The sequence below is a fragment of the Pteropus alecto genome, unplaced genomic scaffold (genome assembly GCF_000325575.1).
Source record: "Pteropus alecto unplaced genomic scaffold, ASM32557v1 scaffold143, whole genome shotgun sequence".
Taxonomy (NCBI): Eukaryota; Metazoa; Chordata; class Mammalia; order Chiroptera; family Pteropodidae; genus Pteropus; species Pteropus alecto.
Window position 1 is genome coordinate 2,306,983 of NW_006434828.1, and position 20,986 is coordinate 2,327,968.

At 55.6% G+C, this 20,986-nt stretch overlaps 1 protein-coding gene across 1 annotated transcript in view; it reads right to left on the reverse strand.

The window, feature by feature from the left end:
- COL6A3 (collagen type VI alpha 3 chain) overlaps positions 1 to 20,986 on the reverse strand; it is an 81,404-nt gene that overhangs the window by 46,344 nt on the left and 14,074 nt on the right. Inside the window, 8 exon segments of the mRNA XM_025045424.1 lie at positions 1 to 2; positions 4 to 145; positions 2,174 to 2,782; positions 4,187 to 4,759; positions 5,964 to 6,563; positions 8,194 to 8,784; positions 12,827 to 13,429; positions 19,188 to 19,805. The exon segment at positions 1 to 2 is cut by the window's left edge and continues 450 nt beyond it. Coding sequence (XP_024901192.1) covers positions 1 to 2; positions 4 to 145; positions 2,174 to 2,782; positions 4,187 to 4,759; positions 5,964 to 6,563; positions 8,194 to 8,784; positions 12,827 to 13,429; positions 19,188 to 19,805 — 3,738 coding nt within the window.

Genomic DNA, 20,986 nt, shown 5'->3' on the forward strand with positions numbered 1-20,986 from the left:
TGGATGACCGCCACGCGGGTCGTGTCGAAGCCCACGTCCAGGGAGTCTACCAGCTTCTCGATGAGGGCGCGGATGTACTGGAACTCGGGGCCAGCTCTCTGCGACCCGTCGATGAGAAAGACCACGTCCTTCTTGCCGCCAGCCCCTGCAAATCACACAATGTCACAGTTTCACCTTCGCTGGCACCCGACTCCTATATTAACAAACCACCTCCTGGTTCGTCACGGAATCACCACCCGATGGGCAAAGTATCCTAATTCTGACTGTTTCCATCAAAATACTAGTCCCAGGAGTGAGTGCTGGCATTTCAGTGGTTACGAGGCAGGGAGAAGAGGAGGAACCAACAAGGACAAGGAAGGGTCACCCTGAAGGAGGCAGAGACTAGATACGCAAGAGTCACGTCCAGACAAAGCGGGGTCTGAACTGCGACAGACGCTGCTCGTAGGTCAGGCACGGTGGCGCCTGAGAGCTGACCGTTGGTTTCGCCGGATGGAGGGGCCTGGGCGGAGCGCGTCGTGTGGGGCGAGGTGAGTGAAGGGCACAGCGGGCTGGTTCAGAGCGGAGCTGCAGAGAGTGGACGTGACTCTCTTTAAAGGGGACTGGGGCGTGCTAGGTGGGGAAGCAGGGCATGGAGGGAGAGTCCGAGAGAGAGAGGAAGCGGCGCATCTGTATCGTGAGGCACAGCGTCCTTCCTGTCCTTAGCGGAACTGATGTTGCCAGAGAGACAAGAATCGCAGATGGCGCCCTTGGGTAGGAGAGGAGCAGGTGCCCCGGGCAGCAGAGACGGTCGCCCCCGGCACAGGAGGCATGGACGCCGATGCTGGGAGACACCACGTCCTGCTTCCCGACGCCCTTTTCCAATTTACTGGCATGTCCTCAGTGAGGCGGGAAGCAGATCTCCCTCTGAGTCAGCTGAGGAGGAGAGTGGGGGGCGGGCAGGCCGGGGAGGAAGCCGTCGTCTCGAAGGGTGGGAGCACGGGCGGACTGGGAATCGCGTTGTCATGGAAACACGTCGTCATGGAAAGCCTGCACTCGAGGTGAGCTCCAAAGTGCGTTCTTGGGAACACGCTCGAGACGCGTCATGCAAAAGGACCCCCGCGGTCAGGTTTCAGGGCGCTGCGCTTCCTTGCTGTGTTGAGACGCACAGAGCACAGCGATTACTAAGCTAAACCATCAAACATGTTGGGGGGGGAACAACCGCTTTCATCTGTTCATCTGATTGTTTCCCAAATCTATTTGATGACGAGCCTGCGGCCTGTGGCCCGTGCTGCGGTCTGTCCTGGACACCAGCGAGGACAAGCCAACGCCTTCAGTCACCCTCCATGTCAGTCACCCTCCCCTCCCCTCACCCCGAAGGTCCTGCGTCCGACCTTCACGGCCTCCCTTCCTTCGCCCCACTCCATGCCACAGGCTGCGGGTGGAATTCCGTAGGATGAAGCCACAGGGAGCAAGACACGGCTGCCTGCTCAGCACCGCGACCCTCCCCGCCCGGGGCCCGGGGAGGGCGAGCCCCTGGTGGGTAGTTTTGGGAGGAATGGCCGTATCTCAGCCCCCTTCCTTCTCGGACGCCAGGCCCCCACGGTTTTTTCAGCTTATCGCAGCCAAGCCTAGAAAGAGCGGACCAGGGATGAGGATGCAGAGTAAGACACGGCCACAGAGCCAGGTGGCCTTCCCGCCGGTTAGGACGCTGGCTTCTCAGCACCACGCAACGCCGGAAGCGACCTTCGCACGTTGGTTCTGGCGACACCAGCACTTCAAAGACTACGCTCCCGCTGGACCCGGCGCCTGGGGTCAGGCTTTCTCCCTGATCACGGAAGGTTGCCGGCAGGACCTGCCCCGGGCAGCTTGGAACTTCACCGGTGGCGTCGGTTAGGTGGCCCGCCCTTCGGAGATCTTACAAAAGCCCTCCCGCAGAGTTAGGGGGTCTACACTCTAAGCCAGGCACATGCCCGTCTTCCAGACCAGTGAGGCAAATTGAATCCAGGCATCTCCCCAAGCCTCTGTCACATCTGGCCCCTGAAACCAAACACACGTGGCTCCTAATTCTTCACATAATTCTGCTTTTCGCTCCATACGGCAGAGGAGACGAAATTGGGGAGACTTCACAGCCCACCATCCGGACGAGAAGCCCAGATGCTTCAAAGAACAAAGACCCGAGAAGCCCCCTCCTTACCTGGGCCCGGCAGAGGGTACACGACCGGCTGCAGCTTGCTCAGCTCTTCGCGGCTGAGCCGGATCACTCTCTGGGAGATGTCCTGCTGGATGTCCCCCAGCTGCCGGAACGTGGGGACAGCCACGGCGAAGTCCGGGATGAAGGAGATGGTCTGCATCTCCGCGACGTCAGCGCTCCCGATGCCGATGCCGAGGGCCACGGCCCCTTGCCTCTTCAGGGCCACCGAGGGGCCCCTCACGTCGTCCCCGGACCTGTCGGCCGTGAGGACGATCAGGAGCTGGGGGACGCCATCTGCCAACCTGCTTCCAGCGGAGCTAACCAGGATGTTCCTCAGGACGAAGTCCAGGGCGGCCCCGGTGTTGGGGGTCGGCCCGCCCAGCAGGGTCAGTCTGCGTATGGCGCTGACCACATCCTGCTGGTCTATGTACGAATTCAGGTAGAACTCGGGCCTGGTCCGGTCGCTGTACTGCACCACGGCCACACGGACCCGGTCTGGGCCCACGTCCAGGCTCTCCACCAGCCTCTGCACGAACTCTTTCAACAGAGGGAAGCTGGTCCTGACACCGTCAGAGCCATCGAGGAGGAACACCACGTCCTTGTCACCTGAAACTGGGAGGAAGACAGCCCGGATGACACACGGGACGTGAGACGGGCAATTTCCTACCCGTACGGCGGGCTGAATAACGGCCCCACAAAGATGACTAATTCAGAACCTCCAGAACTTGACTTTGGGGGTGTCCTTATAGGAGGGAGACAAGAGGATCAGAGCTAGGGGGAGAAGGTACGAGGATGGAAGTAGAGATCAGGAGAGAGAGAAGGAACAGCGGAGCGGGGTGGGGGGTCCAGGACCGGGACCACAGGCCGAGAGGTGGAGGGCCCGCCGGAAGCTGCGGGAGGGACGCAGGCCCGCCGACGCCCGGTTTTGGATTTCAGACCTCCAGACAGACGGTAAGATAATGAATTCCTTTGTTAGTGACACCAAATGACACTAAAATGTCCATTTCAAAGTAGTGTATATTTGCAAAGGACTCGGACAACTGGGCGGGTCCCCAGTCGGGCATTGTGCTTCGTCAACAACGCGAGACACCCGTTCTCGCATCAGGTGGCTTTTGCGGTAAGCCCCTCGATGCGTGGCGACTTGTTACGCGGCCATAGGGAACAGATACACCGACACAGGCAGCTAGACCTTCCGTTTTAGAACTGTTCAGCGCGTGAGCAGCTTTGTTAGCACTCAAGGGTGAACACGAGAAAAGACGGTGGGGGGTAGAGGGACACGGAAGGCGGAGCCTGCATCGCTGCTAGCGTTTTGCAGGTGGGGGCCTCCGATGATTGGCGGTGAGTCCCAGCGGATCAGCGGGAAAAAACATAACTCAGATGTCTGGGTTACCGTCCCCCACCGGCAGCGTACTGGCTCAGTGTAGAAACTCTGGATTCTCAGTTTTCGATTATACATGAAACTGATGACTCTTTTCACTGCATTTTTTATCGGCAAAGGGAAAGTGGTTAAACACAAAGCCACAGTCACGCAGACAAGCAGTTAGGCATTTACGGTGGGACTGTGTCTCCTTCTCGTCACGCTGTAGATTCTTCACGGACGTAGTGAAGGGTACACAGCGACACCCACTTAAAATACGATGCCGGGGGACTATGGAGATAAGGCTGTTTTAGCTACAATGGAACCATGTCATGTGGCTTTTATTATGCATGTAGTAAAACTCGTGTTTCTTAAAAGGATGTTTAAGCACTATTATGTCTGTCTTTATAACGTGTCTTATTGTGCAATATTTTAATATCCTTACAAAGAATCGCCCTGATTCCCCTGCTTGGCCCTAGGGAGCCGTGAGAAAGTCAAAGTGGGGAAAGAAAACTCGCATCTCATTGGTCCTATTATCCATCTTCCCTGGAAACCCAAGGAGGGCTCAGCCTAAGGACCTGGACCAGCAGCCCCCCGTCCACTCACGCACCGGAGAACCGGACTGCGGAATTCCCGCCACCAAAATTTTTATGCCATACCTGGTGTCGGCGCCCCATTTTGCACCACTTTTAAGAGATTCACGATCTGAGGTTGAAGCTCTCCGATCTTGGGAAGCGACTCCGCAGCCAGGATGAAGGCGGGGGACAGCACGATGAGCTCTAACTCGGCAGGGTCTGCGTTCTTGGCCTGTAACACGAAAGGCACCACGGAACTCTGCTTCAGGTTGAGCGCGGGCCCTTCCACGTGATCAGACGACCTTCCCGCCACCAGCAGCACCAGGAACTGAGGCACCCCGTCCTCGATCCGGCTCCCGGCGGACTTCGCGAAAATGTGTCTCTGTGCGTAGTCCAGCGCATAGCCCAGGTTGAGAGGTTTGCCGGTTTTGATCTTCATTCTCTTCACGAGGTTCAGGATTTCGGGTTTGTTCTGGTGCTCATCAAAACGGGACTCCACCCGGACATCGTCACTGTACTGAGCCACCGCGATCTGGGTCCCGTCCGGCTTCACATTGAGCTCATCGATAACCTTGTAGAGAAAGTCGCGGACGGCGGGGAACTGGCCCACGAGATTGGCGGAGCCGTCAAAGAGGAACAGAATGTCTCGCTTGGTTTCTACAAAGAAAGGAGGTTGGGACACAGTGAGGGACAAGAACACGACAGTCACCAAACCGACTCCCACCCAGCACCGCGAGCATTTGGTAATGGAGCTCGGGCGACTCGTCTGATGACCGCTGCCCAGCCAGGGAAGACACCAGGTGTCACTAAAATGTCCATTTCAAGGCAGCGCCTATTTGCAAAGGACTAGGACAACTAGATGGGTCCCCAGTCTGGCATTGTGCTTTGTCAACAACGCGAGACACCCGTTCTTACATCAGGTGGCAATCGGTCTAGGAGAACAGACAGCGTTTTCAAGTTGTTATAAAGTATTGAACGTGTGGTCTTTTCGCTTAAAGATTGACCTGTCTCTAGTGACAAAGGCCGGAATGGGTTAATCAACCAAAGATAACTGAATCGACACGTATCCGCTCTAACCGGATGACCTTTCATCAAGTCGAGGCTACGGGTTAGGACCCCAAACAGTGCCCGTTGTCACCGTGTGGGTCAGGCTCCCTGGCAGTGCTTTAATTTACTCTATTCAGACAATAGAAAAAGCAGGACAGCCCGCAAGGGGCCGGAACATGTCACATGAACATCATCGTCAGTTCAAACACTCCTTAGAATGAATCTGATCAGGTTTCCGCCGTCTCGGTCTTGCCGCCCATCTGTGTGATGATTATCTCTCTAACCAGCACACTGGTTTGTGGTGGTAAATCGGCGCGGACCTCTTTTGGAACCCATTTCACCATCACGTGAAGGTGCGACCTTCGTTGGGTTTATAACAAATCATTTTCTCAATACAGCAGATTCTGAATGTAAAAAAATTATATCGCATAAAGAACATAACTGTGATTTTTAAAAGGTCCCAATGCGCTCGTGTATGAAAGGGGACCCGTCCTGCTCTCGCTCCCTGGATTTGCACTCCAGAGCCTTCACGGGCATTGGGGGTGTTGGTGGGGGGGCTTCCGAATAAAGGGTGGGATAGGATGCGAGGAATGTAAGCTGGATTCTCTAGACCTGCCTTCATTGACGGGTGCCCTTTAGACAGAGACTGTAAACTTGCCGGTACGGCGTAACAGGCCCCCGCTCCAAACCCTTCACCAGAGGGAGCCGCTCGCTCATCCGTCTGCCGTTCACCAGGCTCTGGAGTCGCGATGGAGCCGCCTGCCGCCAGGGCGGGCGGGGAGGAGAGGGAGCCGGCGCAAGCGGGGAGCTTTACCTGGCTGGGCGAGGGACACCTCCTCCACACCGCCACTAACATATGTGGTCAGGGGCTGAATCAGCTGCTGAGGCAAAGCTGGCAGGGAGCTGAAATCGTCCATGAGATACACCAGGCTCGGGTTAAAAGCGATCTGCTCAAGCTCGGCCCTATTCGCCTGGTTCGCACCTACGCAGAAGGTGAGGACACCCTCGCGGGCTAGCGCGTTGGCGGCTTGCAAATAGGAGTCGTCGGACTGGCCGGCCGTGAGCAGGAGCAGGAGCTGCGGGACGTGCTCCCGGATCCGGCTGCCGCCGGCCTCGGTGAAGTGGTTGGCGTGGACATAGCGCAGGGCCGAGCCGGTGTTCCGGCCTGACCCCCCCTTGGGCTGCAGCTGTCTCAGGTGCGCAAGCAAATCTGACTTTGTCTGGTATGTGTCTAGGGAGAACTCCGTGACGGGAGTGTCGCTAAATTGTACTAAACCGACACGGATGCCGTCGCTTCCCACATCGAGGCCGTTAACTACGTTCGTGACAAAGTCCCGCACGTAGGGGAAATTAGTCTTTCCGACGTTGAACGATCCATCCAAAAGGAAGATGAGATCCCTTTTGTTTACGTGAACTGCAGTGAAGCACAGGAAACACAGTGAGACACACACACCCGCGGCGGGCTCCGCCACGCGTGCCCGCGACACGCGCACGCACACGCACGCCGACACGCAGAGCACAGAGGGCGCCAGCGCGGCAAAGCACGTCCGTCTCGCAAAATATGGCAGCGGCTGCATATTTTCCTCCGGCGGTGGCTGGTGTCTGTGGGCGCGTGGACAGCCAAGCTCACGGAACCAGGTCGGCTCGCGGAGACACAGCGCCAAAGCCAGAACACGTGTGACCCACACAAAGTGATCGGGACCCCGGGAGCGGAACGTCCTTTCCGGGACGTGGGCGCTGCGAGGGGGCCGTGCCCTGCGACCCCGGCTCCAGCCAGCCCTCCACGCGTGAGGCCGGGTCCTCAGGGGTCCACCTCGGCCGTTACGGAGAGATCGCCACCGACGGGCGGGTGACAAGTATTGGCCCAAGTTAACTCGAGAACGTCACTCCCCGCAGGGCTAAAATGAATGGATAAAACCAGGCTGTTCTCATCTCGAGGTGCTCCTAGGGCCTCCCCTTTGTCATTCCGCACCGTACCCTTCTCCTAATGGGGTGTCACAGTATCGCCAGGCGGTAATGCAACAAGGTGCCCGTGGGAATTCCTCCAGAGGGGATCACAAAAGCACGGAGACACGTTAAAAGGCAGAATCTATGCCTATGCTGGGCTCAGGCTACACGTGCGAAGAATCAAAAGTATAATTCTCATGCTAGAGGGTTTTCCCGAACACACTGAGCTCATGCCTTCCGAAAAAATTATTTCCCATGTCTTTCCTGGTGTCCCAGTAAAATTTAAACCTAACAGCTACTAAATGAGAGACACAGAGAGACAGAGACACGGACAGGGACAGGGACAGGGACAGGGACAGGGCCACAGAGCCCAGGGAAAGCAGGCGTTTGAGCAGCACAGCCGTGTACTAGCCTCCCAGTGCTAAACTTCGTGAGGCAGAAAGCTTTATTCCACGATGCTCATCTTCATTAAGGATGACGAATTGTACTAATTCAATTCACAAGGCTCATAGCCTGTTGAAACGTTTTTAAAAATGACTTTCCACGGGTAGCCACAGTAAATGCGGGCTTGGAGAAACACTGGGGCTTTGTCTTCGCGCCCAGCCGTGCCCTGTGTCTTCCCGTGAAGACAGAGAGGGCAGAGCGCTGACGTGGACGCCGGCCCCGTTCAGGCCGCTTAGACGTGGGCTGTCAGCTCAGGAGAGCAAGAGCCAAGCTATGGTGGGGGAGGGGAAGGCCGGACGGGCATCGCCAGTGGAAACAGGGCACCGGGGCCTGGTGAGGGATAAGGCCTGAGAAGTGACCTCCTTGGCTAGAAGCTTCAAAGGCAGGCGGCCCCTGATCCTCTGCTCTAAGCCCTGCAGCTCTTTGGTTTGCCACGTTTGAAGCCGCAGCCGCACGCTTCTTACATGACATCCACAGACATGCCATTGTTTCCTAGGGCACCTACGGTCATGCCATTCCCAGCTCAGGGCGCACGGGAACCTGGAATAAATCTCGTCTGCTGCCCTCACTCCTATCTACTCGCTTTTGATCCTCAGAGCCTCCACCTGGAGAACCCCCCGCCATGTGTCCGACGCCCTCCCCCCGCCCCATACCTTCAGTGATTCCAGACAGGGTCTTGAGCGGCGCCAGCAAACTGGGCAGCAGACCCTGCAGAGGGGCAGCCCGGAACTCAGCGGGGGAGGGGGTGAAGACCAGGGAGGTGTCGAAGGCCATCTCCTCCAGCTCCGCCTGGTCGGCGTCCTTGTTCCCAACGGCGAAGCACAAGATGTTGTTCTTCTTCAGCTCCTGGGCGGGCTGGCTGACTGCGTCTAGGGACTTACCGCCTGTAATCAGCACCAGGACCTTGGGGACGCCCTCGGCGGCCCGGTAGCCGGCCCCGCTAGTGAACAGGTTGTTGCGAGCAAAGTCCAGAGCGGCGCCCGTGAGCAGGGCCGGGCCCTCCAGGAGCCTCATCCTCCGCACGGCGGCCACAACGTCCCTCTTGGTGGAGTGGGTGTTGAAATAAAACTCGGGCTTCACACTGTCCGCGTACTGAGCCACGGACACCTGGATGAGGTCCTGCCCGATTTCCAGCCTCTGGATGACTTTGGCGATGAAGTCGCGGATGGCATTGAAGTTGGCCGGTCCCAGTGCAGATGAGCCATCCACCAGGAAAGCTATGTCCCTCTTGTTGACTTCGATGACTGTAGGTAGCAATGTTATAAGGTGAGTGGAACAGTCTTAGCGATCATTCAGCTATGACTCTACACAGCCTGCTCCACTCAGAGAGCGTTCCCGCCCGCTCCGGCTAAGGAGGAGCCAGTGGGAGCCCCGGGGAGCTTGTCACCGCACGCACGCACGCATGCACACATGTGTACACACACATGCGCAATGCACACATGCACGCACACATGCACACGCACACACACATGCACACACGCATGCACGCACGCACGCACACAAGTTACAGCTGTGTCCTCCCCTGCGGGATGGCAGATCAGGCTCCCCGCCCACCCCCCGCCCACTCAGGACTTTTTACAAAATCGAGGCACAAAAACAAATTTAGTCTTGGTCGCCACCTGTTTCTCATGTTGTCACTAAAAAAGTGGGATGCTCTTTTTTGCCATAAATCTATAGCTTGGGGGTGGAGGCCAGAATGAAGCCGTTGCTCAGATAATTAAAGAAGCAACCCGAATCTGGTCAGGGGGCCTCTGCGTCGCAACCTCGATGCCATGAACACTTGTTGTCAAGTGTAAAAGCTGAAAGAACATAAACCTCCTTCAGCTTCTCTTCCTCGTGCCTTGATGTTTCAGGCAGAGGGAAAATAACACCAATTGCTGGGTGTCATGAAACTTACACAAAGAAAATCAATGTCAAAACCAGCACGCGGCACAGAAGTATTTTCGATACGAGCACTGTGCCGTGAAGGTCGTAAGCTGCACGGCAAGACCGTGACAACTCAGAGAGAAACCGCAAAGTGAAAACCCTCGAAGAGACCTCTGCCTGGAAGTGACAGCAAGGCGCCCCCGTCACCCCGTGTGGTCAGGCAGGCGGCATGTCACGCTTCGATTCACATGATGTCTGGCCATGTTCCTCTTATATGCACACACGGACACGAAGCGTCCGGGGACCGTCTGGGGGGGACCGTGGCTTGGGCGTCAGGCTGCGCTGTAAGCAATGAATTTCGAGTCCTCGACTCTCGTGGAGACCTGCAGGGCCCTGGGGTCCTCCCTGAGCTTCGCGCCCCACACCCCGTCTCCTCCCTCTCCCTGCCCTCCGCTCCGTGCCCATGTAAAAGACACGTGCGTGTGGCTACACGTGTGCTCCTGACACGCACACACTGCCTCGCACCACACCCTTTCTGGTCCGTGGACGTGGACACGGCCACCATGAACGAGACCCCTGTGTTCAGCGAGAGGCATGTAACGTCTGTGACAGGGGAACAGAGAGACAGATCGGCGTCCGCCGCTGGGCGCCCCGTCTGCGGGAGCGGAGACCTCTCCTCCTGGCCGTGGGATGGCGAAGGAGCCGGCTCCACCTCCACACGGCTCTGCTGGGGCCGGGTTTGCGGTGCCCTTGCTGGGGGTGAACCTGAGGTCCCGCTAATCTGTCGGCTCCAGCCCTCGCCTCCCCGCTGACTGACACCAGCACAGCCCCCAAGACACCGCTTCCCTGCGGCCCCTGCGGCCGAGGGCTGGGCGACGGCCCTCGCTGTCCACGTCCTGTTTGCCAGCCAATCCTCTGCCCCCCACCCCCCATGCGGCCTTCCTCTCCACCCTGCTCTTGGGTGACTTCTAGGTCACTTCTCAGAGACTCGGGGGCCCCGCCTGCTAATAGATCATGCCCTCTGTGCCTGCAGCCCCTGCTGCTAAGGCCACACGTGGCCTTGTTGGCTCTGCTCAGTCACCTCCCCTGCCCCTGCCTGGCCGCTTCCCGCCAGCTCCCTCATGCTGCACCCTCTTCAGCCACACCGAGGCCCCAAAACTGCTCCCCTCACTCCCAGGCGGCCCCTTGCCAACGTCACTTCCCTGTCCCCGTGGCCCCTCTTCAGGGCCTCGCCTCCCTCAGACCCTGCGGACAAAGCCTCCATCCTGCCCTCCGCGCGTCACCAGGCAGCTGGAATCTCCCGAGGAAAATCACGGCCCCGGGCGCCTGTGCGCGGTGCCGGAAGCCCAGACGGCGGACGCCGCCCCGGCGAGCTCGGCCCCTACTCCACGACTCTGCCCTCTGCTCTCTGCTCAAGGCTCTCGCCACCGTGCCCACACTGGGACCTCACCGGGGAGAGTCCTTAGCCTCCAGCACACACATCGCAACCGCCCGGCGTCGGCCCTGTCTGCTCGCCTCCCTCCTCCCCACCCCGGGGCCCCTGATGGCCGCCACGCGGACATGGCCTGGGTCTTTGTCCTACTCAGCTTCTCAGCAGTTCGGGGTCCAGAGGACCCCTCCCTCCCTCGAGACACCCTGTCCTCGCTGGCTTCGGACACTCCACTCCCTTGTGTCTCCCCCACCACCGTCTGCTCCTAACGGGCTCTTTCCCAGGGTCGCCCAGCTATATGAACACACGTCCTGCAGCCGGGCCGAGGCCTGGCTTTCCCCGCGTGCCTGGGAACGTCAGCCGGGCCTGTGCCCACCTAACGCGACGTGCCCACATCAACATGGTGATGCTCACACCCTAACTAGTTGCTTCTCCAGTCTTCCCTGTGCCCAGTGAGCTCCAGCCCTGCTGCCCCCCGACAGTCCCGGGAGGGGCCGCCCCCTGGACACTGTTCCCTCTGCTGTCTGTCCACTCGTTGTCTTTCTGTCCTGTGGCCGCTCAGACTGGCCTTCCCTGGCCACCCCCATCCTTTCCATGACAGCCCCCTTAGAGTCCTCATCTAACTGATCACACTGGGGACTGTTCTGTCTGGTCGTGGGCTTGCACTTCGTCATCCATCTATCCCCGTGATGCTGTGATGGGCCGGTGTCCATGCTGGTGCCCAGCAGCGCTGTGTCTGAGGTTTGGCACGCCGTCTGGCACATACCAGATAGCCAAGAACATTTGCTGAGTATTTACAAACCAATCGCAAAGACTGAAGATGATGTTTGTACATGAGGGGTGAACACTCTAGTGAGCTAGGGAAAGCCGAAATGGGGGCCATGTGCTGCCCACAAACAAAAAAGAATCTGAAACTTCTCTTGGAACAGAACTGTATCTTCACCTCGTGTAAAGGCCCCGGAGCCCAGCGAGGTTGTACAGCCCGCCCGGGCTCACACAGATGCTTGACGCTGACCCCGCAGCCAAGGCCAGCTCTCCCGCAGCGTTCACAAAGCCCGAGGAAATGGCTCGGTTTTTCCCGAAAGTGTGCAAGCCCAGAGAAAACTCAGCAGTTTGCATTCCGATCAGAGGGATGTCTGGGAACATCAGGAGGATCGTCAGCATGGAACTGGGCGTCGATTTGGACTTACCCCGCCCAGCAACACGCCGGACACCGTTGCTAATAAGATCCCTGATGGACAGAGGGGACCACGGGCTGATGTAACTTGGTACAACTGGGTCTGCCCAATTTTTAACTCCCGCAGGGCCCGGCGCAACCTACTTAAGTTTTGAAATATGCCTCCCACGGTCGTTACATGTGTATCTGTTGTACGACTGGATTCGTTTTATGGGGGTTTTTTTAATGACTTCGATTGGGCTGTTTGCCAAGGGCCCTCATTTGAGTGTGTGTCAGAATCTCTTCACTTAAAAGAACGACCTGTAAACTTGACGGCGCAGAGAAAAATGTTTTCCTGAACGGTGCGCAGAGCGAGGGCTCGGTCGTGGCTCACCTCTCAGAGCTCGGCACGCGGAGAGCTGTGGGGAGACAGCCCTCACGCATCTCTGACCTTTGGAGGTCAGTGCCGTCATCCTGGAGGAAGTTCCTCAGAATCGTAATGAGCCCGAGACCCGTTTTTAGGATGACCGCATCGTAAGTAGACAATACGATGATGTTCAGCATCTCCACGTTACAGGCTTGTGGAGTGAGCCTTAAAAGCGCTCCTTCGTGACAGCTCGGGGGCTTCCCCCTCACTAGTAGACTTTTGCTTCTTTAGAAACGCCAACCGTCCCCGCCGTCCCATCCAAGAGCTAGCGCGCCCCCAGAGGACTCGACTGTGGTACTTACAGATTCTCCTGGAGCGAGTCATTCTGTAAGGTGCCCGCCTCACCCCTACACACACCAACGCACAAACACCCCGCTCCCACACAGATGGCGAGAAGGGCATACGTACCTTGTGTGACAATGGTTGGCGGTTGCAAGACAATGTGCCTTTGGGCCACACCAACAATGTATGACAGTAATTGTTCCTGGATGTCCCCAAAGCTACGGAATTCCGGGACAGTAAACACCAAGTTGTCATTGGTGGCTATGTACTGAAGCTCCGCCCTGGGGGCAGCCTGGGCTCCAAGGCAGAAAGAGAACACACTAGCCTGCTTGAGCGCCACCACCCCGTCGTGGATCTCGTCACTAGAAGGCCCGGCACTTATGAGGACCAGCACCTGGGGGACCCCTTCTTCCACTCGGCTGCCTCCTGCCCGGGTGAAGTGATTCTCCACCACGAAGTCAAGGGCAAGGCCGACATTGGCCAGCTCCCCACCAACGAACCCGAGGGCTTTGATCGCATCCAGAACCTGAGCCTTGGTGGAGTAGGTGTCCAAGGAGAACATGGTTCTGGGCTCATCGCTATACTGGACCACCCCCACTCGGATCTGCTGAGTTCCAACCGAGAGTCTCTCAAGGAGATTTACAAGGAAGTCGCGAATGACTGTGAAATTGACACTTCCGGTGCTGTCTGATCCGTCAATAAGGAAAATAATGTCAGCAGAGTCTTGTGCTTTAAAAGAAAGAAATGCAAAAAAATGTGAAAGCATTAGAACAAGTGACCACATGCATCGTTCAGTGTTCCGACATGTTTCTTTGGAAACCAGTAAGAAACACGAAATACGGACAAACAAAACACATGTTGATTAAGGAATGTGAAACCCTCTTTGAGTTCTGCATTCTGAATGGATAAGAGGCAACTTCTTAGAAACGATGGCGTAACATAGGGACATTTATGTCAAATTTTTATTTGCGCCATCTTCGTAGAGATCGTGTTCACTTTTCTGGGTACATAATCTAGAAACGTCTACTAAATTTGGAGGGAAATGCACTTGATGTACATTTACCATCCCCGCAGGAGAAAATTAAGGAGTACACTGACAAAGATCCAAAGGCGATCTCTAATTTTTGGACATTTCTTTTGTCATCTTCAAGTGGTTATAAAATTTTTTCTTGTCCAAATCCAAGCTACAAAACAGAATCTCAGGTTCCGGGTTTGTCGACTCAGCGTTTCACTGTTAAACACTTGATTCCTTGATCAACTGCTGTGTCTTCTTTTTTCCCTTAAAAACCAAAATGGCTGCCTACGTGCAGCTCTGTGAATTTGAAAGGGAGAACTCACACTACTCTTCGGGTTTTAATTTTAAAGATGCTCTGATAAAGTTTCGGGTTGACATGCTTTTTCTCGTGACGTTCAGGTGCTTGACACTCAAACGCAGGTCTGGGATTAAGTTAGATATTTTGCTGATGCGTTTTTTTCTATTGCCTCTATATTCAGTCACGTAATGCAGAGCAGTGTTAATTAGAGTGATGTGGAACAAGTCATGACATAATTATCCAACCTTGTTTTTATGACATTCTGAACCGGTTGCCTGGCGGGGCTGTGAGCATCTAATAAACCCTCAATCAGAACCAGCTTTCGGGTTGTACCGATGGACGTAAAAATGGCCGACCGAGACCTCTCTTTTCCCTGCACAGTGGCGAACAGGAAACTTCCACCCCGTTGCTGAGAACTGGGGTTTCACAGAGGCACTGAGCGAAGAACAGCGATCGCTAAATCTACAAACCTGAGCAGCGTATTTATTTCGAAGTCTCAGCTAGAATGTTTAAATGAGACTGATTTAAACTACAGAAAAGTAAAATCATCCCGGTACATTTTTTTAACGACTTCAGTGTGTGCTAGTATAGGTAGAGATGTTAAGGGAGCATATGCGATTTTTATATTCTGAGATTTTAGGAAGCTATATTTGGGGTATAATTATAATATTCTGATCTTTCCTCATGACAGTGAATCTTTTGTATGTAAAATAATTTTTCTTTGTGCCAGCAAAATTGCTTTGATTGTCACTATGGAAACAGGATATAAGCCTTGTCTTATAAAATCGAAGAATTTCGCTACCGTGAAATTATGTTCCCGCCCCAGCTCTCTCGTCGTGTGGGCCGAGCCGGGGGTTGCTAGAACCAGAGCTGGTCTTTCTATCCTTACGCACGCAGACTCCGCGACATATTCGCAGATGCGTTCTTCGCATAGAGAAAGATAATAACTTGGATATAGCTTTTAAGATCTCATAAGATATCATCTGGGAAATATAAGGCCTAATGAGGATCTTTTTCCACTAGAGTAATTAGGACCCTGTGGTCTTAATAGTTGTCACATGAAAGACTTAAATAGGACCGGGCCTTGGCTAAGGATTGTTGAGTGTTTGCCACTCTTTAGCCAAAACGTGAGATTGATGAAGGGCCTGTGGGACGGTGTGGTCCCAGCAGTGACCTGCACAGCAGGCTATAGAAATGGCTCACGTCGCCACGTGACTAGAGGCTCTGCAGACCACACCGCATGTCGATCCCTCGACATTTCCCAGGCCTGAACCAATGACCTCGAGGGACAAAGGACGATTTTCCACATGCGAATCAGCACAGCAAGACAGTGAAGAGAAATGTGAGCGATGACCCCAAGGTCAATCATAGAAACTATCGCAGGATGACACGTCCTTTGTTAACTTATTACTTAGTTTTCAGTTGCAATTTACATTCCCTTAAATAAGATAAATAAGCCCTAAGGGAGAACCCTGAACGTTTCTCTTCTAAAAGGCCAAATGGCTGCAGGTCATAGAAAAATGTTGGATAATTTGTCATCACTGAAAAAACAACACTGTCCCCTTAGGCACACCATGACGGGACACACGAGGGCATGCTGTGTGTGTTATCCGGGGGAGCCGAAGCCTCGAGAAGACCCAAGAGCCTCCAGTCCTTGCACGCGGCAAGGCACACCAGTGATCGATAATGACCGTAAGTGTCATCACATCTATCTAAGATTAAAACTATGAACTCATCTGGTTTTCTGCTTTTATGGCTCGTGTACCTATTGCACATCCTCTGTGGCGTTAAGTTTCGTGACGTCCATGGGAAAATCACAGGCTCCCCCTACACCTTAGGGTGTTGGGCGTGAAGCCCTCCTCGGCTCATGGGCTGCTTCTTTCCTTAAGATAAGTCAGAAAGATCACATTTATAGCTCCTACGCAAATACAAAATTGTTGCTCGGTTTCACGGGTTCTGGAAATCTTTGTGTTTTACAGAGAAGAGAATGTTCACATTGGAAGCCTCGCTGCATGTAGATTGCCTGGAGCTTTCATGTTAGTTTAAAACTTTCGTATCTTTTGATTTCTATTTATAAAGGGGATTTTTAAAAAACACACAGCTTTCAGAGATTGATTGATTAGAGTTCATTTAGAACAATAGCAATCATTAATAACTTACACATATAAACATACCTATGGGGAAGAGTTACCTGGTGGACAGGCAATGGGAATAAATTGCCCTACCTCCTCAGGCACCACTATGATGCCTTCCTGACTACCTTCCCCAAACCCGATGAGCAGAGGATGATTATTACAGCTTTATTTTTTCCTGTGGCACATGCAATGGGGCGTGATAGGAATTGCAGAGTGAAGTTAATTGGAAAAGACGACATAAACGGATTAATAGTCCACCCTGGTGCTGCTAGTGGCTCAGACACTAGAAGACAGAGATGCTTTCTTGGTGTAAAAACAAAGGTTTTATCGTCTGTGAGGAAACATACCGTGATCGTGGCTCATTTAGCATTCATACGGCAACCTAATCGGCTGCTGATTTACATGATGGCAAACTCATCCCCCCTTTTTGCTCAGTTGGACGAATCGTCCACAATGGAAAGGTGTCGTCTGTCTCTCTACTGGTCCCCTTCACCGTTTCTGACACGGGTCGGTTATTATCCCTCTACTCAGGAGTGTGATGTCAGCAACGTGCTGATACTGAGGATGCCGTGGCGGGTGGAGCAGGTCCCTCCAGATCCCCATCGTCATTCCCTGCACCCTGGGGTGTCCTAGCTGTGCTCAAGGGCTCTACCTTTCGTTTCTCGCGACCTGGCCGGGTCGCCACCGATGTCGTAACACAGAGGCGAAGCCTGTCGTCTGAAGCCGGGGACGCTCTTTAGGGTTAAAGTAAATAACCCAGACTGCCGCCCCCTCCTCCCTGGCAGAAGGGGACCCGCGGGTGGGCGATGGCGCCGGCGCCCCATCAAAGCTGAAACCATGGGGAAGTAGCCACTGGGGAAGCCGTTTCATCGACGACCTCGTGGAACACCCTGGCTGGTGTGTCGTGAACCCGCTTCTCAACTAAGCCCAGCCAGTCGCCGACGGCCAGGCCCTTCCTCCTGACGCCTGGTCGTCTCGCCCCTCACCCCGTGCTTTCTGGGCCTCTTACGGAAAGCTGACGTCCAGTGCTCCTTCCCTCCCGCCCCTCCGTTATTCCAATCACGGTCCAGAACGCTCCATCTTCCTCTAGACTCTGCCCCTGGCCTCCCTCCCGCAGGCTGCAGGGCGTGCCCTTGCCGCCCCGTGATCACCCCTCGGCACATGCACGTGGGACGTGCCTCCTTAGGCCCTCCTGCCATGCGCTCTGTTCTCATTCCAAGAACGATCCACTTCCTCGCTGCAGCTGAATACACCGAGGGGCTCTCCGGCCGTTCTAAAGGCTCACAGCTACGCCGCGCTCGGCCTGCGAACACACCGCACACCCTGTGGTCCTCCCCAGGGACTTAGTGCCTGCACGGCCCGGCCCTTTGGGTCCCCAGCTTCCTCATCCCCACGGTCCTCTCTCTATTGTGCCCTCAGCCACTGGGGGCCACTCTGTGAGCGTCACTTGGAACTCCTTCACCCCCACAGTCTGCCCTCCAACATCTCCCTTCGCACTCACTGGCAGCGTCCCCGTGTCACACACACGGCTGCTTCTAGGGCTCCCCCCGTCACCCCTGGCGTCGCATCCCCTGGCTCATCGAAGCCTCCCAGACCGTCGAGGCTGTCCCCCGCTTCCCCGCCCAGCCAGGACCAGGGCGGCCTCTGTCAGGACGTCACTTGTCACCATTGTGGATCTCCTTCCCAAGAAGTGCTTGGCCCGTCATTCTCTCTTTGAGCTTCAGACCTGGGACCGCTACTCTCCCAAGGAAGCCTGAGACATCGGCAGGACGTCAGGGCGTCGCGCGGACGTGGAAGGCCCCGCTGGAGTCTCTGCCAACGACCAGACGCCACTGGGGCTTAGCAGCTGCTTCCCGAACACGTCGTGAGCCTTCGTCGCAGCCCTGCAGAGCTGTCCCAAAACAACTCGAGTTCTTCCACACTGCCGAACGCCACTGCCTCTTCCTCTGTCACCTTATCGATACCAAGGCACCCTGAACACTCTCAACTTCCCCGTCCGTCTCAGAATCCTTCTTCCCCTCCCCCTCCGTCTCGGAGGTCACGTGTCTGTCCCTCCCAGAGCTCGTCTCTCCTCGGAGGTCCTTGATGCCACCTTAACTCCCTGCCCGTTCTCCTAAATTCTGTTCTCGATCGTCCATCGGCTACGAGGACTAGTTTCTGGACAAAGGGGACCCCTCCACCTTGCCATCCCTGATGAGTAAGCCCAGCCACGGGCCGTGGTCAGAGCTGCCGTGATGAAACATGGCTGACGTGTTACTGGTCCAGTTCCTTGCCTGCTGGTCTTTGAGACACTCAGCGCGGGAGAGAGAGTAATGGGTTTGGCTGGTTAAATAACTTGCCGGGCAATTCGCCCGCCCACGGTACCATGCGGCAACACGCCGGTGTCGTGTGCACGCGTGACCGATACCTCCAGAGCAGCCCCGACGAGGGCCGTCTGAGCAGGAGAGCGTCTGTGGGCACAGCCAGGCCGCAGCACGGAGACCCGAGACCAGGCCCAGAACCTAAGACGGAACCTCTTTCGCTAAGTCGAGTCTAAGGTTTCTTACGATTCTAACCTGTCGAGTGTCTGAAATAAATTCCACAGGGCGAAGAGAGGGGCTCTCTGTGCTTTCCCGCTGGACGCAGGTGGGCGCCCCCTCCTCCCTCCGCTCGCGGACCTTCAGACGTGGGGTTTCCTTAAAGGAAGCGGGCCTTCCGTGCTGATGACCGCGCAGCATCTTTGCCAGAAGCCGCGCTGAGGCTCCCTTTCCTAAGGATTGTGGGAGAACCTCTCGTGGGACTGTTATGTCGGCCTGTGGCTTTTCGAGTTAAAATCCGTTTGGAAAACCGTCCTCTCGGGGGTAGCTGAACGCTCCATTTTAGGAGACTGTGGAGAACAGGCAAACCTTTGTTTTTAGACCTGCGAAGGGTCATCTCCTCCCTGACCCCCGCCCCCACCCCCGCGCCATTTAGCCTGAGCGGCGCCTCAATGCCAGCGGTTGCCAAGCTCATCTCCAACGACTAGCAAGGCGGGCAGCAGCTCGGCGACATTGCCGTTACCTGTGACGTCTTTAGGGGCCTCTGTGTCTCCAGCCCTTCCCAGAGCCACGGACAAATGCACAAAGGACACTAAGTTTCCCACTACGTCATGAAGGGAGGTAAAATTCTCTAGGTGGAACACATGCATATCGAACGGTTCGCTTGCTATTTCTTTTAACGCTGCTTCATCTGCATCCTCGACGCCAACGGCAAACACGTTGACGTCAGCAGACTTGAGCTGCGCCGAGGGCAGGGCCAGGCCGTCGTCCGCGCGTCCGTCGGTTATCACTACCAGAACCTGCGGGACTCCGTCGCCGGCCCGGCTCCCGGCAGCCCGAGTGAGGTGGCCGTGCATTACGGGTTCTAATCCTTTTCCAGTCTGATTGCTTCCCCCAGTGTAAGACATGTTGGAAATGTGAGCGAGTACTTCTTGCTTAGTGTGGTACGTGCTTAACAGGAACTCGGTATGAGGGTTGCCGTTGAACTGGACCAGAGCAAAACGGAAATCATTTTCTCCCACAGCTAAAGCCTCTACAACATCACACAGAAACTCCCGGACCAGCTGGAAACGCTCCTCGCCAGTGCTCCAAGAGGGGTCCACTAGAAATGTGATGTCGGCAGCGGTACCGTTTTTAACATCTTTAAAAAAAGACATTGGTTTAGATGTTTCTCCTGCCCGAGCAAAGGCTCCCTAAACTCATTCCGTGTATGCTATGCTGTTCCTACAAGCTCGCACCTCACTTGCAACACGGGCAGGCGGGCGGACTTACCTGTGAAGCAGGAGCCTGGGCACGGGGACGCCACGGCTGCCGGTGTCCTGCCGTCGGCCCGAGGCCCGTGTGAGATCATGGCCTGCACACAGCTACGGGGCAGCACGCTCCCTGGGGTGTCTTTTAACGGAAGCTCGACTGTCTGTGGCACTTTGAGCCCCAAAACCCACCTGATTGGACCGGAAGGATAGCTTACCACGGACGATCAACCGTCATTTTATAAATTCTTCGGTGAGGGGTCTGAAATTGGGCCTTGATGAGAAGGAATAGTGAAGACTACTACTGTTTCACATTAGCTAACCTTCAGTGCTTTGGGCAAACTCGAGAAAAAGAAATGTGATTTTTAAAAAAAAATCTGCCTTGAGCAAAGACTCGGTAATAACTGTAGAGAAAGGCAGAGCCTTTAGCAGAAGACAGGTCCCCTACATACTTTCCAGGGCCAGAAAAGCCTTCACAGCTGTTGGATGTCATTTATCTTTTTCAAAAATGAATTCTGTTCTCCTCAAAAGAGGGAGCGGGAGGCTCAGGGTGCCCTTCCGCACGGGGGGCCAGGTGGGCTGTCCACAGTAGGCTCCTCGCCCTGCTGAGCTCGGTTGGCCCGCCCCCCCCCACTGAGGGGGCGCTCACCTCCCCGCTACCCAAGAACCCGCGGGCCTGGCGGGAGGCCCCTGTCAGAGGCCCGGCTCCTGCAGCGCAGCAGCGGGAAGCCTTAGTCGGCCCTTCCACGCCCACAAGGCGTGAAGCATTTCTCCGTTTTCCAAAACTCTGCAAACCAATGCTTCACAGGGCTCACCGGGACCGATTTTTCAGAATGGGAAACTCATTTTTAAGAGATCGGATGATTCTAGATGAAAAACGTTTCCGTGTCCGGAATTACGGGGAGGGGATGCTCCTTGTGGTTTGTTTTCAAGGAAGATGATGTTTACGCTCAGGAGTGTCTTCACCGGGTTTCGTGTGCTCAGAGGCCAGCGCAGGAACGTGGCCGAGCTGCCACGCGGACCTCCTGCTCACACCCAGTGTAGACACGAACCGCTGCTACCCAGCCCCGAG